At 38.2% G+C, this 26,813-nt stretch overlaps 1 protein-coding gene across 1 annotated transcript in view; it reads left to right on the forward strand.

Annotated features, from left to right (window-relative positions):
* EML6 (EMAP like 6) overlaps positions 1-26,813 on the forward strand; it is a 295,107-nt gene that overhangs the window by 208,982 nt on the left and 59,312 nt on the right. Inside the window, 11 exon segments of the mRNA XM_078149518.1 lie at positions 337-430; positions 5,672-5,772; positions 10,492-10,694; positions 13,055-13,166; positions 13,422-13,549; positions 18,506-18,643; position 18,892; positions 19,249-19,368; positions 19,371-19,400; positions 19,564-19,695; positions 25,516-25,604. Coding sequence (XP_078005644.1) covers positions 337-430; positions 5,672-5,772; positions 10,492-10,694; positions 13,055-13,166; positions 13,422-13,549; positions 18,506-18,643; position 18,892; positions 19,249-19,368; positions 19,371-19,400; positions 19,564-19,695; positions 25,516-25,604 — 1,148 coding nt within the window.

Consider the following 26,813-nt stretch of genomic DNA (forward strand, 5'->3'; position numbering starts at 1 on the left):
GCAGCCTCAGACACATAACACTTACTAGCTGTGTGACTCTGGGCAAGTCACTTAACTCCAATCGCTTCAAAAAAAAAAAAGCTGGTTCTTGATCAGGTCTGGACAGACTTCATAGCTTCTGCAGTCCAGTAAGACTGAGATTCTGTTGGGGAGTTCAGCTAACGCTGGTCAGCTGCTTTATTCAGTGAAATCTATAGTAAATGGATTTATCACCTTTCCACTTCAAGCCTAAAGACTATGCTTAGGTTCATTTCAGATTCTTTTCTCTTGTCACTGAAAACTTCTGTTTTTAATTAAAGAAACTTGTCCATTGACATTTGCATTGTTTTCTTACAGCTGATGGGAAATGTCTCGTGTCTGTTGGTTTAGATGATTTTCACAGCATTGTATATTGGGACTGGAAAAAAGGAGAAAAGATAGCAACAACAAGGTAAGAAACTGCTCAAGTGTGACAAAAACATTCTACTGAGGTCACCTTCCACTAATGGTCAATAGCTGATTTTTATCTACAAGATGTCATCTTCAGTTTCTAAGAAGTTACTTGTGGGGTTAGCCACGCACACATTAAACAAAAGCAGCTTGCAGTACTTTATGGACGCCTGATCGAGCTTAGACCAGTCTCTGTGGCTGAGAATTATAAGATTCTGATTTTCTTCCCAGATAAAAGTCATTTTTGCATCCTTTGGCATTAAAAAATTTCCAGTAGAGACAAATCCTCACTTTTCTCAAGTTTGTGCTTTGTGCCTTGGTTTTTCCTCTCGCCTTATTACTTTAAGCAAGTAGCGTCCAAGTCACTAGAGCCAGAAGTACCATTTGTCATTAGGCTAGCGCTTGCTACCTAAGAGGCCGCCATCAGCGTACATCTGCTGCTGAGTTTCAAAGGAGGCAAATTGCTTCCCTAATCTACCCATCTTATAAATAGACTTTTCAAGAATGACTGCTGTTTACATGCCACCTGTCCTCCCTTATCTCATGCTCTTTCCCTGCTGAATCAGCTATGCCAGAAACATTGCTTCCCACCCCTTACTTACAGTTAGCTTAGCTGTTCACCCAGCATTGGTTATAGGCCAAAATAATTGGAAGGAGGGGTCTAATAAGAAAATTTGTTGCCTAAGGCAGTGTCTCTTTGCTTCCCCATTGCTTCCCACCCCTCTACATACTTTTAATTAACTTTCTATCATGAATCCATAATAATTTTTAAATAAGGGATTTAAACTCTGACACTCATTTGGTCATAAAATTTTCCCCATAAAATTAAACATAGATTTTGCAATTCACGCTAATGAATGAATATATATAGTTCCAGGATGCCAGAGATGTTGAATATGGGTGGGATAGACCTGGGGTATTAGTTCTGAATTTTTGGTAATTAAGCTCTAGGCTGTAGAAGTTTGAGGGTTTTCTTATTGATTTATGCTTTACTTGCTTCTAAAAAAGATTTGAGATAGCTTGCAAAGTTAAAACATATGAATTTCATATAATGAAACAATTAAAAATAAAAACAGGACAAAGCCCAGTTAGAAGGGACAATGAAGGGTCAGCTAGGTAGCACAGTGGATAATGCTCTGGCCTTGGAGTCAGGAGGATCTGAGTTCAAAACTGACCTCAGACATATCACATTTACTAGCTGTGTAACCCTTTGCAAGTCACTTGACCCCAATTGCCTCACCAAAAAAAAGAGGCTAAAAAAAAGGGGGTGGGACAATGAATTATATGTACTAGGAAGCTGGAGCAAGTTAGTACTAGAGTATAACTCTAGTAGATGGCTCTCCCCCTAATACTCCTTGCCCCACCCCAGATCTTAATGAGGATCTTTACTTTCCATCTAGGCTTCTCTTATTTTAAGGTACTGAATTTTAATTGGTTCTATCTATGAAAATATGCCACTGCATTTGTAGAGAATTTCAGGGAAAGCATATGTCTAAATTTCAAAAGAAACAATTGTGCCATTTTCCATCTGGAAAGCCTTCCACAGCTGTGGATGGCTAACCAGCTGTTCACTCAGAACTATAAATAGATATGGAAGAAAGAAGTAGCTTTCAGAGAGACAGTAGTACCATGTAGTGGAAAGAGCTTCATTCTTGTAGTTAATAGACCTGGGCTCAAGTCTTGGCTTGGGCTCTTAGAATTTGTGTGCTCCTGAACCAATCTCTTAAATTCTCTGGGTCTCAGTTTTCTCAATTGGCAATAACAACCTCATAAGGTTATTAGGAGGAAGATGATTTATAAACTAATGTTAAAGTATTATATCCTATTTGGTAACATCAATTCTTGAAGACCATCTACTTAGTTACAGAAAGTTGTGATCTGTGTTGTAGTATGTAGTTTACCATATGTGTGTGTGTGTGTAATATGTACATATGTGTGTATGTATGTGTGTATATATATGTATATAATATGGATATAGTATTATTACTATAATTGAGGATTGAGGATACCACTTTTATTTCTCAGGCCTTGTCTTTGTGTTCTAATAGAAGAGAAAACCTAAAAGCAACATAATCCCTTGACAGTTATGTAGCCTTGGGCAAACCAGTCTGAGCCTTAGTCTCCTCAGCTGTAAAAATGAGATGCTACTACTTGTACTGCCTACTTCACTGGATTTTTGTGAGGAAAGCACTTTGAAAACCTTAAATTATAGAAAATCTCATCTATTATTACTTTATACACTTTATAGCTTATTACTTTATGACACATTGGGTGTTAAAAATCAGAAAATGCTTACAGACTTTCTGATGTGGTTAAGCAAATCTTTAGCCTAACTGAATTTCTAACCTTATTTATTAATTCTTACCTATGAGAGAGCAGTGAACAAAGGAGTTAAAGAAGTTCATAGGATTAGGAATTTATTTATATTCTTGCCACAAGAGTCCTGAGACCCAATCCAATTTCTTTCAGGTCAGGTCTGTGGCTCCATGGTAATTTGATGGGTAATTTAAATTTTCTTTTATGCGAAATGCCCTTTTTTGCATTTTTTATGTCAGTGTTAGCCAATACTGGGCTTTAGTCCATGACACGCATCTTTAGATTACACAGAAGGGAGTAAAACATAAAATATATAAAAATATAAAAAAGAATGGAAACTTAACAAAGGTCCTAGGCTCAGATGTGGGGAACCTGTGGCCTCAAGGTCACATGTGGCCTTCTAGGTCCTCGGGTGAGGCTTTTGGACTGAATCTAAATTCTATAGAACACATCCTTTTATTAAGGTGATTTGTTCTGTGAAGTTGGGATTCCGTCAAGGGGCCACACTTGAGGACCTAAAGGGCCACATGTGGCCTCAAGGCTGCAGGTTCCCCACCCCTGGAGATTGTAAAGGGCTTTAAATACCAAATAGAGGATTTTATATTTGATCCTGGAACAACTGTAATTTGTTGAGTAGAAGAGTCAGACTTACTTTAAATTCACTTTGGCAACTGAGGCCCCAAGGTGGTACCTATGTGAGTGGGGAGAAGGGAATATATACAAGAGATGTCGTGAAGGGAGAAATGATAAGACTTGGCATCAGATTAGAAATGTGGATGAGTATAAATGAAGAATCAAAGAAGACACTGGGGTTGCAAACCTCTAAGACTGGGAAAATGGTGGTGCTCTGAACATTAATTGGGAATTTGGGGAAAGTAAGATAAGGAATTCTGTTTTGGGTGTGTTAAACTTGAGCAGTACAATAGGCAGTTGATTCAAGATGGGTTAGGAGAGGGGTTAGGACTGGGTAAATAGACCCATCTTAAACATTCAAGATGAAAACAAGTTTGTTAAGTATGGAGCAAGTATACCAGAGAGCACAATGGAAGGGGCTGGTACTTCTGGAGTGGAACATTTGGTGGATAGGGTTAAGGGGGACAGGAATAAAGGAACAGATAGTGGGTACTTTGGGGTATGAGTTATGCAGTGGGATTGGCTCTCTCTCTTCTAGTGGTGTAGTGACAGAACAACTCACTGAGTCACAAAATTATAGGGAAGGGTACTAGAACACTCCTGCTTCCAAAGTTCCGCTGAGATCTGTGATAAGTCTTTAAATCTCCACACCGACAATGAGCTCTCACCTCTGGGGAGGGCAGGCAGCAGTGAATCTTTAGGCATAGTAAATCTTCAGTAAAATTTGAGGGTGAGTTCTTTTATATATGGGGGATGTTGGGAGAAAGCTTTATTTCTGACATTTTTCAATAAATCTCACTTTTGATTTGACACTTTGATTTTACTAACCCTAACTCTAACCTCTGAAGGTTGTAGGGACATTAATTGGATCAAGTGCAGATGGTTAAGTTCATGGAGAGTCTTTCTGAACTCATGATTGGTCCTCTGAGCTGTTAATCCTTGACACGTAATAATTAATACCTTCAGCAGCCTCAGTTACAGGTAGTTGTTATCTGTGTAGGAGGCCTGTACTATGCAATTTCTCATAATCAGCCTAAGGGTGACCTTGAAAAAGCTAATCTTCCCTTAAAATGTAGGTGATGGTTGAAAATTCTGTACAGCAAGCCTTTTTACAAGTTAAAAATGGGGCGGGGGGGAGGATTTGTCAAACTTTTAACAGGCAAGCTAATAGGTTACAGTTTTATACATACATGTGTGTGTGGAGGTGCGTACCTATAGATAGATATATTTTAAAACATTAACTTAGCATGCAAGTAGAAGGAAAATAATATACTACCTTTAATACATTTTCTTCCGGTTAGGAGGTCTCTCAGAATGGGGTTACATTGGTAGTTTCAATGCACAATAGTTAATAAATTGATCCCATCCTACATAGGGGTTTGGGCCATCACTTAGTATTATTTCTACAGTCAGAAATTCACAAATCAGTAGCACATCAAATTAAGAACAAGCTGCAGAATTCAAATAAGACATTAGGCAAGAGAAAGACACCTGTAATAGATCCATAATCTAATTGATTTGGGTATTTCTACTGAATGCACGGATTGCAACCGATCCACACTTTTTTTCATCCAGTTCAGTTCTTGTCTGTGTCCTCCTATAAGGCTTCCCTAGATGATCTTTCATATGTCACCAGTATAATTATACTGGTGGCTTTCCATGAGTACCAGTGCAACACTCAGGCTATCTGCCTATAATTAATAAATCTTACCTGCCTACCTCCTCAGTCTAATTCTACATGCCTAAATGATACCTTTGGCTTCATTTTTGGTACACAGCATACTAGTAATTATATACTACAGACTCCTTGTTCCCACCATGTGTCTCTCCATTGCCTCACATATCACCTTCTGTTCTAGAACAGATGGTGTGTCTGTTGTCCAAGGACCATCCTAGGAATGTGGCCATGGGGAGACATGTTCTTTGGGCCTGGTAATCTGTAAAACAAAGAAAAATAGAAAATGATTATTGATATATATTATTTATCCATCGTTTAGAGTTAGACCATAATTAGGAGAATGTTGATGTCAACACTGAGGTAAAGTGTAATGACTCAAATATACAATGAAGTAAAAGCTTTGGCTGATCCATTTAAGACTTTGCATGGACCTATATGTGAATTCCTGGTTTCCCCTCAAAACCTCATATGTGCTTCATGAATGTTTGTAATGAAAATAGGCCAAACAAATGGTCAACAGTGAGAAATATTTTTTTTGAATTCCATTTATTATTTAACTTAAAATCTTTTTTTTTCTTTGTTCAACTTAGCATTTTCTCTGTTTCTCTTTTACAGAGGACATAAAGATAAGATATTTGTAGTGAAGTGCAACCCACATCATGTGGACAGACTGGTAACTGTTGGGATAAAGCACATCAAATTCTGGCAACAAGCAGGTGCTTCTTTTGAATTCATCATTTGTCTGAATTTATTATTGTTATTATTGTCACAGTAGTTAGGAGGAAGAAAGTTAAGTCTTTCTCTAATCCCAGTTGAAGGTATATGTGGAAATATTTTCTTCCTAATATTGCTCTGAAACTTAATCCTTGAGATGTCAAACTATGAGATGACAGGACTGATTTTTCAGTATCTCGAATGCCATGTGGATGTCTGTAGACATTTTCTACAGATCATAACAATAGCCGACTTTTTTTGTAACACTTTAAGTTGTACAAAGTGTTTGGCGTTCATTCTCATTTGATCCTCTCTAGAACCCTGTGAGATAAGCCGTTCTTATTATCTTCAGAAGAAGAAACTGAGGCCCAGAGAGGTTAAGAGACTTACCCAGGGTTACTTTGTGATGTAGGACTGGAAATCTTACACAGATAGAGTGTCTGAGATGGGATTTAAACTTCCTGATTTCAAGTAGTAGAATACTCATTCTTATTCACGGTTCTTACAGATAATTACATTTGTAACTCTCATAGCCCTGGACTCACATGGACCGGGTCCAATCCTGGGGATTTATGTCTTTAGCTTATTGCCCTAACAGGAGGTGCTCCACCAAAAATCTGCTAGCATACTCTGGGATGTATAGGTTTTTTCCCAGATGTGAGTAATAGAGTTCTCAACTCTTGTACAAGCACTGAAAGTAGCAAATGCATATTGAGTACGGACTCTGTTTATTTCACCCTACAGAAAATGCATGAAATACAAAGTATTCACGGGAGCCCAGCAACAGATACAGAAACACCGAAAACATAAGCTCTCAGAAGGGAGCTGTGCTTGGGGGCTGCTATTGGAACAATTCTTTGACATTCTAGCATATGTCTTTTTCCCACAGAGCCCCAGTTTCCCCCAGAGTCAGAGTACTAGCCTGTGGTTTATATTACCCCTGAAAAATAAATATATTTTGGGGGCAGCCGAACAAAGAATCCACTTGCCATCGGACCTCCACTGATAGAATAACTTGTTGGGTTTGCCCTATGCAGCCAATGTTCCTTTTGATTTGGGAAATCCCTTTTCCTCTCTAGAGAATTCAGTCCCCAGGTTCAAGAACTTGGAAACTCTAGAATTAGGACAACCCACAAAGCAATCCTCAAATGTGGTGCTGCCCTAGAAATCTCCTTTCTCTTGGTTATAAGGCTAAATTCCAGGATTATGCTGACTAGGAAATTCATAATCCCTCCTCCTGCATGCAGAAGCTGACATCCAGGTCCACTATCTAGGAACTAATTTTTTCTAACAGATTGTCTCCTTATAATAATTCCCTTCTCTCTCTTCAGCTTTTTCCCATCCATAGGATTATTTTCTGTCACCTACAACATTTCCAGGTCTCTCCTATCCTTAAAAAAAACTCTTTAGCTTAATCCTTCTAAACCCTTATTTTGTGGTCCTGTATCTCTTCTCCCTTTCACAGATAAAAACCTAAGGAAAAACTGTTTTCCTTTCCACTGATTCACTTCTCAGTCCTTTGCAATCTAGCTTCTGACCTCTTTGCTTTCTTCAAAACTACTTATTACCTCTTAATTACCAGATCTGATGGCCTTGTCTCAAACCTAATCCTTCTTAAATTCTTTGAAACCTTGGATGATGGTGACCTCTCCTCCTGTGTACTTTTTCCTCTTTGCGTGTTTGTATGATTCTTTCAACTAGATCTAGTCCTACCTCTCTGACACATATGTCTCAGTCTCCATTGCTGGTTTGCCATCTATATCAGGTCCCCTTGCTATGGGCATCCCTGAAAGTTCTGTCTCTGAGGGGGAGTCACGTGAGACCATCACTGCATCACTAACTTGCTTCTACCCTCTGACTGAAGGGCTGGAAGACAGAACAATAAATCCCTCCCCAAACTTCCCTTACTAGAAGGCTCAGAATTTTCCAGCTAACTTCATTTCCTATAGTTGCCCTGCTTGGTTTTTAGACTCCACAAACATTATATCCCTCTGGAGTGTGCCCACCCCCACTCTTTTCAGTTTCCTTTTGTGTCTTCTCTCATTAGATTGTAAGCACCTTGTGGGCAGGGATTGTCTTTCTTTATACATACCTAACTTATATAAAGCGTTCTGGCCTCTCCCTACAGAGAGAGGAAAAAGGAGGGAGAGGGGGAAAAAGAGAGAAGAGAGGGAGAGCGATGGGAAGAGATGGAGAAAAAAAGAGAGAAAGAGGAGAGGGAGGGGAAGTAGGAGAAGGTGTCTGGGTCTATTAACTCATTTATAGATCCAGAAAGGGAGTGGTTCCTCTGGTAACAATCTCTTCCCCTGTGTCTCAGGCAGCGAATCCCTGGAAATTCGCTATGTTCTAATCATCGAGTCACCAGTGAGCATGCCTGTACTCATCAGGGAGATATCTGTGCCCCAGATGCCTTCAAACAAAGGTCTCTGCCCTGTGGTATTGTCAGGTTGTCATCAAGTTCATTAGAGGCTCCTTAATCAACCCTCTTTTACATACTAGACCTAAGGAAGTAGAAAGCTTACTGTAAGGAGATACATGAACTTTTTAGTGCTTCTAAGATTCTCTTTCAGTGCACTAATTAAACCCTCACACTCATAATTAGAGGGTATTGAGTGAATGTTTCTTGAGGACAATGTCAGTGAGGTTGATTCTCCCTCCCACTCTAACATCTTTATGCATCTCTTCCCTTCCTCTCCACTTGCACTATAGCGCCCTAAATCCGGTCTTATCACCTCTCAAACAGACTTTTCCAACAGGTCTACACATTAGCTCCTCTGAATCTAGCTTCTCCTATCTGGAGATAATCCTCCACACAGCTGCCAAAACGATTCTCCTGAAGCTCAGCACTGACCATGTTACCCTCTGCTTAGTAAGCTTCAGGTATCCCCTTTTGCCTCTAGGATGAAATACAATCTCATCTGTTCGGTTGGCCTTTGAAGCTCTTCACAGTCTGCCTCCAACTCATCTTTCTAGTCTGGTCAATAGTCAGTAATCAACAAATATTTATTAAGGACCTTCTATGTGCATTTTGCTAAGTGCTTCAGATATTGAATATTCAAGAAACCATTGTAAGTCAGAATGCTTTATATAAGTTAGTTAAGTATAAAGAAAAATGAACCCTGCCCACAAAGAGCTTACAATCTAATGGGGGAAGACAATACACAAAAGGAAACTGAAAAGAGTGGGGGTGGGCACACTCTAGAGAGGCATAATGTTTGTGGAGTCTAAAAACCAAGCAAAGCAACTGATGGGAAATGAAGTTAGCTGGAAAATTCTGAGCCCTCTAATAAGGGAAGTTTGGGGAAGAATTTATTGTTCTCCCCTCCAGCCTTTCAATCAGAGGGGAAAAGCAATATTGAGTGTTGTAATGCTGGTCTCACATGACCTCCCCCCCCCCACCCCAGAAGGTACATTCAATCCAAGCTGTCCTATTTCAGGTGACTTAATCACAATATTCCATGTCTCAGCTCAATGCTTCCCATTCTTGGAAAGTCCCTGCCCCCCCATTTCACCTCTTGGAATTCCTCACTTCTTTCCAGTCTCAGCTCAAATGCTATGCCCCCGATTTCCCCATTTGTAGTGCTCCTCTCCTATATAGGTATTTATTTTGCACATGTTTTGTATTTAATTTAATGTGGTTTCTCCCCAGCAGAATGTTAGCTTCATAAAAGCAGAGACAATTTCATTTCTACCTTTGTAGTTCTACTTCTTAGTCCGGGACCAGGCACGCAATAGTTGCTTGTTGAATTGAATGATATTAACAATGAAATAATTGATACTCTATCAAAATATGAACAATTTGCCTTTTTACTCATTAATAGGATTAATTTAATAAGCACATACACACATATAATACATACATATAAGCATATATAGATATACCTATTTATGTATGTAGGTCTGTATACATACATACATATATACACATTTTACATTTTATGTATATACATACATATATACACATACACATATACATATATACACATACACATATACATGTGTGTGTGTGTGTGTGTGTGTGTGTGTGTGTATATATATATATATATATATATATATATATATATGTAGTTCTTACTGTGTGCATGGCACTATGATAAGCTCTGAGGACACCACACCAAAAACCCTGCCCTCAAGAAGCTTACATTCCACAGATGAATATAAACTGTACGCAAATTGAAGGTAAATACAAGATAATTTGAAGAGGAAGAGAATACTAACCACCAGGAGAATCAAGAAAGGCTTCATGACATCATCACAAATTTAAAAACAATGGCACACAGTGATAAATCTGATAGGCTCATTTTAGTAGCTTTCCCATAAAAAAGAACACATCATTCTCACAATGACACTTACTGTGGGAAATATATTTAGGCAGGTACAGAATTCTATTTTCATTGCCTGTTCAGTTTGTTGGTGTTTTTAAAGAACATAGGGAGAAACTTACATAAGGCATTCTTGCTCACAGTAGTTTCTTGAATATTATTACACTTAACCTTGTCTGAAACTCAGCTTAACGTACATACTTGGAATACTTCATCCATTGACATTTCTTTCTGCTTACTGAATTATCATTTTCAAGGCTGTTTCAAAAGAAATTGATTCACCCCGCATTTATTTCATTTATTTATTTTTCACTTAATATTCATTCTACATGCTCTGTGAAGATAATATCAAGAATTTTCATCAGAAATATAATAAAACCTTTTCCCCTCCAACTCCAGGTGGCGGCTTCACATCTAAACGAGGAATCTTTGGCAATATTGGGAAATTGGAAACAATGATGTCAGTTTCTTATGGACGAATGGAAGACCTGGTTTTCTCTGGAGCTGCAACTGGAGATATTTTTATTTGGAAAGATATTCTTTTACTTAAGACTGTGAAAGCTCATGATGGGCCTGTTTTTGCTATGCATGCACTGGATAAGGTATAGTGTAATATTTAAAAATCTGTTGCCAATTAACATTTTTTCCCACTATGTAATGGAATTAAGAAGAAACAGCCAAAAAAAAAAGCCTAGGCATCTGGAAAAAGCACAAGTTGATCATTCAAAGTGGGAAGTAGTACCTAGGAGGAAGTGGAAAAAAAGTAGTTTGGGATTTAAAAAAATTTTTTTCTCTTTGTTTCTTCCTGTGTCTCACTTTTTTTTTTGTCTTTCTCCATCTGCATAACACCTGTCTTTAAAAAAAATTGTGTGCAGTACGAGAAAACATAGCCAAAAAATTCTCAAAGGCCTTTTGTCTAAGAATTAGTGGGAAAATGTTTACCATGTAGCTCAGTTCAGATGACTATTTTAACAGAATAGAGAAAGAACTAGGAGTGTCTGTTGTTTTACTCATTGTTCTCATTATCCTGTAAAAAACAGACCCTGAGAACTAGATCAATCTAGTTAAACCTTTGATAAAAGTGCTAGATAATAGCCTACCTGCTATATTCCTACTCCAAGCAGTATTATGCAATGGAAAAAATACTGAATTTGGAGTCAGGGGGAGCTGCATTCAAATCCTGACTGTGCCCCTTCTGTGACCTTGAGCAAGCACTTAAACTCGCCAGACTTTAGTTCCCTCATCTTTGAAATAAAAAGAGTTGGATTAGATGACCTCTAAAAATGACCTTCCAGATTGAAATCCTATGATACACGTATTTACACTTTGCCTCAGATTATCAAGTTGCCCCATCCTCTGAGCAGATTTCATGTCCAGAGCCCCGGGCAGTCTGAGTCTCTAAACAGACCTAATCAGGTCAAACCTGGTTTTCAAGGTTGAGGTTTACTTGTACATGGTCCAACCTCCGGTTGATCCCAGTTCAAAACAATTTCTTCCCATATGTTAACCTATGAATATATTATTCTTTTTATGAACATATTATTCTTATTAATAAATTTCTTTTTGTTAAAATAGGAAATGCTTTTTTAAAAAAGACTGGGAAAGAAAATTTTCCCACTAACACCATAGGGATGGGGATTTGGGCCTCTTAAATGAAAATATCTCCCCCTCTACCCAGGCAGGTTGGCAGCCACTTACAGTCTTAAAGAGTTGCTTAGACTTAGTGTTAATCTATCAGTCAGTAAGCATTTGTTCAGTGTTTCTTATATGCTAAGCGCTGTGTTGAGTTAAGACTCTTATCCAGTATTAAATAACCAATAATATCAGAGGTGTGACTTGAACCCAGATCTCTCTCCCTGGCTCCAAAGCCAGCTCCCTATCCACTATACTATGGCTTCTTCTCTGGTTCATGTTTATCACTTGGCAAATTTAATTGCAAAGTCATAGGAATAATAGGAACTTTGCAATATCCTTTGACTTTGAGGAAGTAATTCCATATCAAAAAATAAGGATGATAGTGTTTCAGTTCATAAATTTCTAAGTATTGCTTCTTGGTAAGGGATGGAACTAGGCCTGTGATTTCATCTCTATAAGGAGTTCCAGATGAAGAACCTCTTACCAGTACAGATAGGCACATTCTCTTAGAGGGTTGCCTAGAGAATCTAGGTTAAGTGACTTGGCCAGGGTCACACAGGCAATGCATGTCGGAAAGCCCAACTTGAAGCCAGATCTTACTGGTGTCATAGATAGCTCTCTATCCATAATAGAGAGCTTTTATCTTTTATTTTCTCTATCTTCATGGCAATGCACTAGAATAAGTATCTCAGAGTGAACAGAATTAATTATTGCCTGGTATTTTGCTTTTAAAAAAAAAGGAAATGACTTATGAATAAGGACAGTTGGTGTGTTCTGATAAGTTGCCAAAAGTAAAGTTCAGTGATAATACTAATAAATCATATGCGAAATAAAGATAACTAATTTTTTTAAAAAATAGCCAATCTGTTAAGCAGTTTGCCTGCCAGTTTTTCAAAAGATGAATCCTAATTTTAATTAATGTGGAAATTGATGACATTTAATTGTATGCTAATGAGCAACCAGGACCATAAAACCCTAGCTTTGGAGCTGAAAGAGCTCATCCAGGCCAATCCCTTCAAATTATAAATGAGAAGTTGAGCCAAAATAATTTTATATGACAAAATATCTGTGTTTCTTTTATGAGAAATGTGTATGTTTTCTTCTGGGATTGAATATAAATATAAAAGCATTTTTAAAAACTCTATGGAATATCATAACTAGAATTTCCGGTGACTATGGGACCGAATATATTGATGTGTGCTTGAAAAAAAACTGCAAATTTTTAAAAAAGACCTCTGCCAAGTGGGCGTGTTATTTTAAAGATAAATTAAATTTCCCATACTGAAAGATTGATATCTATACACGGTCTGCATTTGTGCTTTTACAGGGTTTTGTAACAGGTGGAAAAGATGGAATTGTGGAACTCTGGGATGATATGTTTGAGAGATGCTTGAAGACTTACGCTATTAAAAGATCCGCATTATCGACTAGCTCTAAAGGTGCCACTTGTAAATACACAGTAGTAATGGTTCCATTCTTATGAATGGGTCGCTGTTGATGGACTTCAAAAACCCTTCCCAAATCTACTCTCATCACTCTCTAAACACGCAGAGGTCATGCCCTTTGGTAAAACCAGCAAAGAAGTAATGGCTAAACACTTAGAAAATGATCCAAAACTGCTTTCATACTCAATAATATTTCTATTCCTCTCATCTTTCATACTGTCAAATACTATTTCCTCTCCTCCTACCCAGGTTTACTCTTGGAAGACAATCCTTCGATTCGTGCCATCACTTTGGGACATGGACATATCCTAGTAGGCACCAAGAACGGAGAGATACTTGAAATTGATAAGAGTGGCCCTATGACTCTGCTTGTTCAGGTACAGTACTCTCATGCATTGTAGCTGTATCTCATACAAGGCCATCCTGAGTAATACTGAGGTCTAAAGTAAATCACTCTGCGTAGCACTCCCCAATTACCCTCACTCTCCCCACCCAATGCAAACATCAGGTTAAAATAGGTATCAAGGATCCAAATGTGGTGATGCATGCCTATGATCCCTGTCACTAGCAAGGCTCAGGCTGGTAGATTGCTTGAGCTCAGGAGTTCTGAGCTGCAGTGGATTAAGCTGATAGTGTGCTGTTAAAGCAAGTCCCTGAGAGTGTGGAGTGGGGAATCGGGCTGCCTAAGGAGGGGCAAACTGGCCTAAGACATAAATAGAACAGGTCAAAGCTCCCCTGCCAATTATGTTGGTTTGGGGGCTTGTGAGTGGCTGCTGCACTACCAGCTAAGGCAAGATAGGGACACCTAGTCTCAAAAGAAAGACGCATCGATGGCCGGCTTGAATGGAAATAGAAGTCACTAAACATATAACCTTAAGGTGAAGAACTGTTCCATGATTTTAGGTTTGGTGACAGTAGAGTTTTTATGAACTGATTACATAAGTGTAAATAAGCTTCAGGTCTTTTGTAGTATCAGCTGTCAGTTACAACTTCTCCTCCTGGAAATCCTCCTAAAATTATGATTTCTGACATTTTTCCCTGCCAGTTGAGTGTGTTTGTGCCAAGATGCTCTTCTATAGAATTGATCCATTACACATTAAACAGCTTTCCAGCTTTGTTAAGTTTTCTTGCAGCAGCAAGGTGGCAATGCGAATACAGTGATGGATCTGGAGTTGGGAAGACCTGAGTTCAAATTCTACCTCAGATGCTTACTGGCTCTGTGACCCTGGGCAAGTCATTTAATCTGTCTGCCTCAGTTTCCTCATATACAAAATAGGGATAATAATAGCATCTACCTCTTAGGTTGCTGTGAGGATAAAAATGAAACATTACTTGTAAAACACTTTACAAACATTAAAGTATTAGGTAAAAGCTAGCTATTTTTTTTTTAGGGATTTTAATAGCCCATCTTTTAAATCAATAGTTCCTCTGTATTTGAACCATAACTAGTATGCTTGGAATTATTGTATATTTCTCTTCTGATAAAAGTAATATAATGCACTGATTGCACAAATTACCTAATTATCATAGAATCTGAGTTGAAAAGGAGCTCATTGGCAAGATAACCCAACTGTACCAACAAATGTTCACCCAGCCTTGAGGACCTGGAATGAGAGAGACCATATTACAGTACCTCCCGAGGCAAGGCATGCCTTTTGTAGCCAGCTCTAATTATTAAGAAAGTTTCCTGCCATCAAGCCTAAATCTGCCTCTCAGCAACTCTACCCACCACCCTGCCCACTGGAGCCGCGCAGATGAGTCTAAGCCCTCCCTCTTCCACAGGAGGGCCCTTCCAATACTTGACAACAATACCATACTTTGCTCTCTACAATCTTCTCTAAAAACTTAGAACCATGTGACCTAGAACAAGTCACTTCATGGTTCTGGGCCAAAATTAAATCTGTAAAATGAAGGGCTTGGATTCAGTGTTCTCTAAGGTCTCTTCTGGCTCTAAATCTGTGATTCCATGATACTGTTCTCTAAGCTAAGCACCCACAGTTCCTTCAGCTGATCATCAGATGACATAGTCTTGAGCCTCTTTGTTCTCCTGGTCAACCGCCTTTAATAATGGCTCCCCCTCCTTTGTATTCCCTCTAGCTTTCAACGCCCTTGCTACAATGCAGTGCCCAGAAATGAACATGATATTCCTGATGTAGCCGGGTGGGGGCAGAGTCCAACAAGACTATCTACTTCCCGACATCTGGATACAACTCTCATAGACTACTCTAAAACCTATTAGTTGTTCCAGCTACCATATCATACTATTAACTCATATTGTGCTTGCACTTCACTGAAAACTAGAGATCTTTTTTAGGTGAATTGCTAACTAAACACATATGTCCTATCACATATACATGCACACATATGTGCATATATGGATATATTTACACAGATGTATATTTCCATATATGTATTTATGGAGTTCACTTTGTACCCAAATCTAGGACTTTACATTTATTCCTATTATTTTTTTTAACTAGTTATGTCTCAAATTCTAGAGCTAGGTCTTAATTTGTATAAATAATGAATCCCAAGAAATGGTCACATTATTTGAATTCTCACTGCTGCATATTTCAATTGGGCTGGACCAGTTACCATATCTTATATAATTATAACTTAAATGGTACAAAGCTGGAACTTGGCAAAATATTTTTGGATACTGTATTATCCAATTTGTTCATTCCCCCAGTGTCATCTGTAGATTTGATGAACATACCATCCATGCTTTTACACATATTCTGATAAATGTGTTGAACACAGGGCCATATTGCAGTCAGATTCCTCAATGGTGGAAGTGTGTATAGAGCCAGTCTCCGTGAGAATGGAGCGAGCATAGCATCTACCTTTCTAAGAGATACATATAGAAGGTACACAAGGCTAAACAAACACCAAGATGAAAAATAAAAAAATTAATCAATCATCTATGGTTTCCTACTATCTGAATATTTGGTATCATATACTAAAAAAAAGTCTGACTGATCCACTGAGTTTTTCACTTTCCAGCCAAATGATTTGATATCATGAAGACTTAGCTTTGCATTCAAACTCAAGTAAAAGAAAATCAAAGTTATCAGAATGGCTCATAAAAGCCATAATCATTTCTATTTATATTTGAATCATACCACAGAGAAAGCTTCTAAATATAACGAATGTGAGAAAGCATTCTAAAAGAAATTATACTTTGCTAGACATTCACACCAAAGAGAAACTCTATGGATAAAATGAATGAGGGAAATCCTACCACTGGTGTTTCCATCTTGTTGAAAATTGGACAATTCTTACCACAGACACTTCCTGTGCATGTCGTGAATGTGGGAGATCTTTTAGTTGAAATACTTTTCTTATTAAACACCAGAAAATTCATAGGAAAGAAGACCTACATATGTAAGCAATATGTGAAAACTTTTAGTCTGAAGATATCTTACTCAACATCAGGAAATTTATAATAAAGAGCAACTTAATGAATGCAATAAATGTGGGAAAGCCTTCAGGCACACATCAACTTTTTGTGACCATAAGAAAACACACACTTTAAACGAAATGAATGTGGAAAATGCTTCACTTCAACCTTTCATCTTATTAATACCATCAGATTCATACCAAAAGATACCCCATAAATATGCTTAGTATAGGAAGTCCTTCAGCTGAAACCTAGTCTTTATTAAGTAATTGAAAATTCACACTAAAGAGGAATTAGATTAACATGATTAATATAAAGAAGGTTTTGGTTGCATATCACACTTTGCTCAATATTAAATAATTCCACCTTGAGGTGGGGGGAGAAACCCAGTGAATGTAAGGAAAACATTCAATCAAAGCTCACACCTCTTTTGATTGGCATGTCAATTTATATGGGAGGCAAAATAATGATTCTAACAAATGGAAATGTTAAGTCTAACTCAAATAAATACTTGCTCTTAAAGAATGTACCAATTGTGTAGAATTACTCTTATTGTTCTCTCTTTATAAGGAGGTCCTGTAGAGTCTCAAATATAGGAAACTATCAGCCTTTGGCATTATGGGGTCATGGAAGGGTTCTTAGAGGTCATATAGTGCAACCTTCATCATTTTTGTCCAGACTAAGACACAAGTCTTCTCATTGGTCTCCTGGTTTCTAATCTCTTCCCTTTCCAATCCATCCTTGACACTACTACCAAACTATTACTAAAATTAAATCTGACCATCTTAAAAAAAAAACTTTAGTAACTTTCTGTTGTCTCCTAAGTAAAACACAAAATCTTTAGTTTGCCATGTGAAGCCCTACACAGTCCAGCTCTTACCTTACCTTTGGAGTCTTGTCTGATACCACTCACCTTCACACTCTCACTATTCCAGATGTACTGACCTACTAGCTATTACCTGGGTACAGAATTCCATCTCCCACCTCCAGGCCCTTGCACAGGTCACCACATGCCTGTAAAGCTCTCCCTCCTCACCTCTGCCTCTTAGAATCCCTGCTTTCCTTCAAAGTGCCACCTCCTACATGAGATCTCTCCTGACTTTTTGCAGTTGTTAGGGCTCTCTCCCTCCTGAAATTACTTTGTTTTTATTCTATTTGCTTTGTATTTTCTTGTCTTTATACATAATGTTACCAACACCACTCCTAGAATATAAAAATAAGCTCCTTGAGGGCAGGAATAGTTTTGTTTTGGTCTTTGTCTCCTTTCTATCTAACTAGTAGCTGGCACATAAGAGATATTTATCAAAATTCGTGATCTTTCTCCCCAAACCCATCTGTCTTCCAGCTTTTCTGTTTCTATGGAAACAGTTACAGCCTCAGAATCATACACAACTCTATCTTCTCAAAATTCCATTTCTCACCTCAGTGACTCTATGTAGGTTATCCCCCATGCCCTGAATGCTCTTCCTCCTCCTGGAATTTCTAGGTGTCCTCAAGGTTCAGCTAAGTGCCACCTGTGACAAGAGACCTTTTCAGATTTCAGCATTGTTTGTGACTCCCCACAGCCCCCCAAAATCTCTGCTTTAATTTATTGTTGTGTAAAACACATGTGTGTATTGTATGTATCTATGTGTGTGTGCATCAGTGTGTATACATATTGAATTTACTTATCTATGTACGTTCTGTTTTAACCCAGTAGAAACAGACCAAGTTCAGTCTCTGCAACCCCTTTGCCTAGTAGAGGCCTTGCGCAGACCTAGTCCAGAATAAAGTTCTTCATAGATGCTTGTTGAGTTGAATTATTAAGTATTTGAAGATGAGTTGAACCAGTCTGGAATTTTTGTATCTCTGCCGAATTTGGAGCCTCAAAATGGGGATGAGAATTCCAAGAACTATGAAATCAATTCACCTCACTCTGTTTCCTTTCAAACAGGGGCATATGGAGGGAGAAGTCTGGGGTCTGGCGCATCCTCTCCTGCCTATCTGTGCGACAGTGAGTGATGATAAAACTCTTCGAATCTGGGAACTGTCATCCCAGCACCGCATGCTCGCCGTTCGGAAGCTCAAAAAGGTAATGTCCATTATCTTATGTTTCTGATGAGCTGTCTAAAACCTGTCCTATGTAGATGTCATTAGTATCGTTCAGAATGGTGGTCCAATTTAGGATGGGCTGTGTTGTGCATTTCTTTTTCAATGTACATCTCTGACATTTGTCCCCTTTCCAATTCTGGAACCGTCATCAGGTCCCACAAGGCAATATCTTCAGAGATTCAGAATTGAACCCAGGTCCTTGGACTCCAGGGCAGCTAGGTGTACAAGGGTTAGAGTGCCAGGCCTGAAGTCAGGAAGATTCATCTTTGTGAGTTCAAATGCAGTCTCAGACACTTACTAGCTGTGTGACCCTGGGGAAGTCACTTAACCCGGCTTGCCTCAGTTCCTCATCTGTCAAATGAGCTGTACAAGGACATGGCAAACCACTCCAGTATCTTTGCCAAGAAACTCCACATGGGATTGTGAAGAGTCAGACACAACTAAAACAACTCAACAATGACAACAACGCCCTTGGATTCCAGAGCCAGCGCTCCTTTGTGGCAGGGCCTCGAATGTCTGGTTTCACTGACAGAAAGGTTCTGGGAATAAAAAGAAAAAAATATTATTTTGGATTTTTTCTCTCAGGTGGGAGATGCTGTGCCTTTTCTCCTGATGGGAAAGCCTTAGCAGTTGGGCTGAATGATGGGAGCTTCCTAGTTGTGAATGCTGACACCGTTGAAGATATGGTTTCTTTTCACCACAGGAAGGAATGATCTCTGATATCAAATTTTCCAAAGGTACAGATTTCCCCTCCTTCTTCTTTTTACTCACAGATTTATAATGAAACTGATAATAAGGTGGATTATATTGTGAAGCACTTACATTTGAAAATGCCTGTTTCTTGGGAGGGAATTAACATATAGAGTGATCTGGTGCTAACAGCCTATTTTTCTCTCATAGACACAGGGAAATACCTGGCTGTGGCATCCCATGATAATTTTGTAGACATTTACAATGTACTCACCAGCAAAAGAGTTGGTATCTGCAAGGGTGCTTCAAGTTATATTACACATATCGACTGGGATTTGAGAGGTAAAATTTTCCTCAAAATCATGGCAATATCTGCTTTTAGATGAAATGTTAACTAAACATGTAACTGTTTTCTAGAGATGAGGATAGCTATGATTTCTGGTGACCATCTGTAAACAGGACCATCTCTCTCTTCCTCCTTTGGGTTCTAGAAGATGCTTCCCTACAAAAGTGCTTCTCTCTTCTTTTGACTTTTTTCCAGACCATTCTTAGGCTCCTAAGCAGCCACTGGCAATCAGCCCTCAAACAGAACTAGAGAAATACCTTTACCCCCAGACAGACCCTGGACACCCATATTTCCCTGGTATTTCCTGTTGTATGCCCACCTGTAGAATGGTCCTTTCCCTATTCCCCCTTCTTTTCCTCTTCATTCCACAAAAGACATCCTTATGCTAAGCTATCCCCTTAGAGAATGAGGCTTATTTTTAGTTCATTTCTCAGTGGTTTTGTATTACAGGTCTTGGCATTGTAACAGACTCCAAGGGGGTAATGCAGGTTCATTTGTTGTACTGGGATGTTGTTTTGAACACTCAGATGGCTTTGTTTATCCTCAATTTGAATGTTCCCTCCAGGAAGGCAAATTACATCCCATCTATACCTATCTATCCTATTCCACCCTTGTCCATGTCCTCTCTGAAGTTCACCAAGAAGTCCGCTCAATATGCCAAAGACCTTCCCCATTTTCTTTCTTTATCTTTTTTCTCTTTGGTGAGGCAATCAGGGTTAAGTGACTTGCCCATGTCACATAGTGGTGTCAAGTGTCTGAGGCTGGATTTGAACTCAGGTCCTCCTGACTCCAAGGTTGGAGCTCTATCCACTGTGCCACCTAGTTGCCCCTCCCCCATTTTCTTTTGATAAGATACTAGTGCAGGATTTTTGCAAAAGACTTTTGCAAAGATACTAGTGAAGGATTCTGGTTGTCCACCTTGCCAGGTGACCAATCCATCTTTTCTTCCTCTCATAGGAAGGGAAATGTTTATTTGAATGCTGCTTGAAACATGACTTTTCAGCCAAGACTTAGAAATTATTGTTATTTGGAGATTCTTTGTTGTGGTAGTATTTGTTTTAACAGAATTTGGTCTGTGTCTCAGACTTTACAAGGTAAAACAGGGTAGATTATGACAAAGTCTGTCCCATCAGAATATACTGCACTTCCAGCAAATGCAACAGAAGAGCAGGAAATCTCCCATCACATTCATGCAAGCATGAAAGAGCAGGTACTGATCCTGAATTCAAGTCTTAGGTGAATGCTTCAAACTGTTCACCATGCTGATTGCCTTCAGAGAGAGGTAGATTCAAGTGAACCCACTGACAATCAAATGAAATATTTATAAAGCACTTGGCACAGTGATTGGCATATAGGAAGCACTTAATAAATGTTTTTTTCCTTCCCTTTTCCAAGCATTTAGAATATCAGTCATTTAAACTGTAAAGTAATTTTGTCTGTATTAAGCATTTTCAAAGTCCCCCTTTCTAGAAATGTATTCTGTCAAGAAGTGAACATGGTAAGTCAAGAATTTGATTGGCTAATCTGACTCCCAAATCAAGAAAGATATGGTATATTATAATGCCAGTTTTGAAATCACAGTACTATAGATTTAGAGCCAGAAAGGACCTCAGATGCCATCCAGGCCAACACTCTCATTTTACAGATGAGAAAACTGAGGGGTAAAGTGATATGCCTGATGTCCCCTAATTATTAAATGGTGGACCAAGATTTGAACCCAGGTCCTATATTTAACTACAAATCCAGCATTCTTTCCATTACACTTTGCTGCTTCCTGGGTAGCCAAGGCTAATCCTGCTTTTGGAGCTTACATATGGTCCTGGTTTATCTTAGTATCCTCATTTGGAAAAGGTGTTGGTTGAAATAGAAAAGCCTATGATTCTAAGAAATTTTATCCATATTAATCCACTTTAATTTGATGTGAGTTAACCCTTTTCCTCCTTTCTTACTCAGATTTGGAATAATAGTCTGAATGGGTCATGTTATCTTGAAAAAAAGAATCCTTATTATGATGAAAAGCCTACGTTAACTTCATCTGCATGGTAGCCATGGATTTTCAGAGACAGGACAAAGAAAGTATGGTTTTAATCATAGTATCAAGGATTGGAGCTCTAACCAACCATAAAAAATTCTAAGGTCCAACTCCCTTAATTTTTATTTTTAAGCAAATGATCCTCTACAAAAAGAAATGATCTTTTAAAACTCATATTTCCTGATTTGGGCTTTGGAAAACATCACACCCATCTATTTAGAGCCAAAGAATTGAGTCAGGAAATCCAGAAGTTAGTGCAAATATATTTAAGTAACACCATTTTCAATTGAATGCAACATTTTCAGCAATTTAAGATTCTTATAATTAAGTTGTCTAGTTCGTGTCTAAGCATCCACCAAAGGCTGGATGTCTACTTGTTAGGTATATAGGAGAGAAGATTCTTGTTGGACCCCATGGCCTGAAGACCCCTTCTAATTCCAAGATTCTGTGAGTTTCATTTGGAAGGGATTGCACCAGATTAAGACCCAATAAGTAAAGCTCTGACCCACCAGAATATGTTAGACTTTGCAGGGGATCTTAATAATTCTTAAGATGATGATATTAGTTTATATTAAGATTTTTGAATCTTTAATCTCCCAATTTAAATGTAGTCCCTAACTGACCGAACAGCATAATGCCTGGCACAAAATAATCACTTAATAAATATTTGTTGAAATGAATTAAATTGAATTGACTCCTGGAAAGGCCCCAGTTGCACAGTCAAGCACCTGATTTTCATAAATCAACATCCTATTGTACTTGGGGGAGGCAGCAGACAAAATTCTGCATCCAGATGTGCCTCATTTTTCTATCACAACAAATAAAAGCACATGCCTGCTGACCTGTGTCAATGAAGTGGCATCAATCTCATGCTATAACTATTCTGTTAGCCCTAGCAACCACTAATCCTAAGAAAAACTGAAAAGTGTTTGACCTAGAAATAAAAATGAGAGACAGAGGTTCTCTCAGGGGTACCACCAATGACAAGATGAAATCTTATTCTTCTGCGGGGTCAGAATGACCTTCCTTTTTTATTTCTAGAGATGACAGTATGAAATACTACCTTGACCTAAACTTTTTGCCCATTTTATGGGATACAGCATAGGACCTGGGGTTTCACTGTTATAGGAAACTCCTTGTGAGGAAACTCTTCTTATGCTGATTGGCATCTTCTCTGCAACTAATAGGCTCAGAGAGTTGCCTAGAGAACTGAGATGTTAAGTGACTTGCCTAAGATGTCATTTCATACCCATTTTCATTGATCTATTTGGTTTGACACTTTGAGTACCAAATTTAGAACTACATTAGCTTTATGACTAAGCAGATTTATTCAGAAAATAAATGTGGAATCTGTCCCTTTCAAATGTAGGTAGGAATTTTTAATGAACATATTTGTGGAGTCTTAGATCAAATGAGGTATAAAAATATACAGGGCCATTTCAGTATTGGGAGAGTTGGGGCTCTGGATCAGGTACTAAAAGCACTTTTAGTCCTTCAAGAACAGAAAAAATAGCACTTAGTACTCACTCAATAAAATGAGTTAATTAAAATAACAAATCACCAGATGACCCGATTCTTTTCACCAATGGCTAGACTCCAGATGAGCTTTTCCCCGTCCCACCTTGGTCTTCAGTGGCCTCGCCAGGAGTGGCCTCATGGTATCAGACTGAGGTCTCAGCTGACAGGACCATGGGCCAGACTCAAGGGTGTGCAGGATTTGGTTAAGGCAATTGGTAGTAAGTAGACAGAGTCAGGAAGAACTGAGGTCAAATATGGCCTCAGACACATATTAGTTGTGTCACCCTGAGCAAGTCTGTTTGCCTCAGTTTTCTGAACTGTAAAATTTGGATATTAATAGCCCCTATCTCAAAGGGTTGTTGTGAGGTTCAAATGAGATAATATTTGTAAAAAGCACTTATCAATGTGCCTGACTTATAGTAGGCGATATATAAATGCTAATTCCATTCCATTCCCATGCACAAGTACTGCTTGTGAAGACTCTGAAAATACAAATAGCTCTTGATTAGTATTTAGAAACTATTATACAGTTTGTGGATTATCCAGGCTTTTTACTTTTCTCTCCATTCCCTCTCTTTTGACCCTTTTGCTCAGTATTAATGCCAATACGAGAAAACAGCAAGGAGAATAAAAAGTTAACACAACCCAGTTCGTGATGATATTTTAAAAGAGCTTTTGTAAAAGGTTATGTAAAAGAAGAAATTAAAAAGAAAATTACAATGAGGCATTGGAGAATTCCAATTACCCAGCCATGCTAATGGCTGTGAATGACTTAGGGTTGACTCTGAATATCTTAAAAGGATATTTTCATTGAGTTCTTTTTTTAACCTTTCTTTTTAAATAGCTTTTGTTCTTTGCAATCTCTCTAGAGAATGTTAAAATGTAAAATTGCTTTTCAGATTTGTTCTGCTCATTGGGGAAAATATTCGTTATTCTTTTTAGTGCTGAAGAAGCCAAAGTCAGGCAATTCCATTTTCTTTCTTTTTCCACAATATAGTCATGGTAGAGAGTTCACATGCTTTAACAGAGAGTGAGCTGACCTGAGAGTCAGAAGGCCCCGGGCTTACATCTTGCCTTTGACATGTAAGGTTGACATTTAACTTCTCGGTACTCTAGTTAGCCTACTAAGGTTATAATTTGCAGAGAAAGAAATAGCTTTCATTGCTAGAGTTCACCTTCCTGGGAGTTCCCTCAACCAATAAAATCACAGGTGTAGCCCCTATCCCCAGCCATGGGGAAAAATGCTATCGCCCACCATCTCCACATTTTAAAGTTTGCCTGCAGTTTCAGGGCCATAGACACATTCTCATCATCTTACTATATGCACCTCATCCAGCTCTGGACATTTGCAACAGCTAAATGAACTTCATTTGGAGTTTGCTGTTTGTAAGAGAGACTATATTTAAGGTAGGTCACATTGAGGCTCCAGGACCAGCTAGTCCCTGTTTGTCCTCTAAATTCATTGGATATATACACTGTCATTTGGAAAACCTTTATGGTAACATAATCTTTTTAAAGAGACATTTCACTAAGATAGTGAAAGCCCTCAAATCAACTCCGAGTCCTTTGAATCTACTAAATATTGTTGTGTAAGAAACAGCTTTGCTGTGACAGAAGTTAGGATAATTTAAGAGGTAATTCCTAGTATGAATTGCTGTGAATCAAAAATTCTAATTTTGCCTTGAACTGGAAGCTCATTTTGTGGTCGATATTTTGTTCTAGCACACAAACATGATCTTTTCAGAGTTTAGAAATAAAAGAGAAGGAATGGGTATATATGGTCTGTTTGGTGTCTTTGCCTCACTGTTTGCAAGCCTTAAGGTACAAATTTAGATTTGAGTCCAGGACAAACTAACTGAGTGTTCACACCCCGGATCTCATTTAGAACATGGATTTATTTGCCAATGCCAGCTGGCTTTCACTTTATCTTTGTGTTAGAAGACAACATATGAATATAGAAAAGATACATTTGTGGCAGTCTTGTATTTCTACAGAGCATTTGCTTCCTTTTCAACAGATACTGAATAAAACCTCATAAGCTTGATTGTGCCACATTTTGAAGGTCATCTCAAAGTTGCCTCGGTAGGGTGATATACAGTCAAGGGAGTGTACCCACATTGATATTACAGTGTTCAATGGATGGTTTTTTTTTTAAGAATCAACTTGAGCCTTTGATTAAAATAAACAAAATGATGAGGACATGCTTATCACGCTGTAACAAATGTGGAATTAAAATGTTCTGTTTATTTCATTCTACCATAAACAGGAAAATTGTTACAAGTCAACTCAGGTGCCAAAGAACAACTCTTTTTCGAAGCCCCAAGAGGAAAAAGACACATAATACGAGCTTCAGAGGTAATTAGCATATTCCAGATTAATTTTAATATTACATGAAGATTTAATATATGCATTTTTTTATAACTACTAATATAAAGAAACAAGAAAAATGATAGTTGAAGCAATGATTTCTTGATTAGGAATTCTTAAAACTCTGCTTTCCCTAATTTCCTACCAGGTTATTTGATATACCACCAGTACAACAAGACCATTTTACTTTCATCTTTCTTTTTCCTTTCTTGTAAATCTGCTGCTACTAATTAGGATTAGAGAGTTTTTTTCCCCTTGATTTTCTCCACCTAAGGGTTGCCACTAGGGATTCCTTTCCTTCCAATCCCACATATCTCTTCTACTCCACAGATCTATTTTTGAAATCAATGAGCCATATTTTTCCCCTGACTGAACTACATACAACCTGATTGTAGGTTAAACACATTAGGAAACTGTTAACTCTTTCATACACTACCTGAACTACAGCTTCAGTTATATTGAACTGAATTGCAATGGCCTGGAAAGATGGTGAATGCTGCTTTTGTCAAATTTGCTCTCAGGAAGTACTTTTAGAACATAGGAGAATCTGACTCAGTCTGCTATATAGTTTTAGACGAGATAGAAGGAAGTAACAATAACAATAATAATAGTTAAGAAGGAGAAGGAAGAGGAGGAGGAGGAGGAGGAAGAGAAAGTATTTATATGGTATTTATATGGTGTTTGGGGGAGAGGGGCAGCTAGATGGCTCAGCGGATAGAGCACTGGGTCTGAAATCAGGAAGACCTGAGTTCAAATTTGGCCTCAGATACTTACTAACTGTGTAACTCTGGGCAAGTTACTTAACTTCTGTTTGCTTTAATACACTGGAAAAGGAAATGGCAAACCATTCCAGTATCTTTACCAAGAAAACCTCATGAATAGTATGGTTCACTGGGTCACAAAGAATAGGACATAACTAAACATCTGAATAGCCAAAACAATACGGTACATTGAGGTTTGGCAATGTTTTTCACATAATGTATTTTTCAAAATATTTATTCTTAAAAGGAAAGATGTAGGGCAGGGAATCAGTGGTTATAAGTCATGATGTTTAATTGGGAGACAATGGACAAATAACTTATCCTCGCTCTTCCTTAATTTGCCAACCTTCCTATAAAATAACCCAAAGATATTTGGTGTGTAAAGTATTTTGAAATTGTTAGATAACTGGGCAAGTCACTTAACCCCAATTGCCTC

The sequence above is a fragment of the Phascolarctos cinereus genome, unplaced genomic scaffold (assembly GCF_003287225.1).
Source record: "Phascolarctos cinereus isolate Bilbo 61053 unplaced genomic scaffold, phaCin_HiC Scaffold_2;HRSCAF=192, whole genome shotgun sequence".
Lineage (NCBI taxonomy): Eukaryota > Metazoa > Chordata > Mammalia > Diprotodontia > Phascolarctidae > Phascolarctos > Phascolarctos cinereus.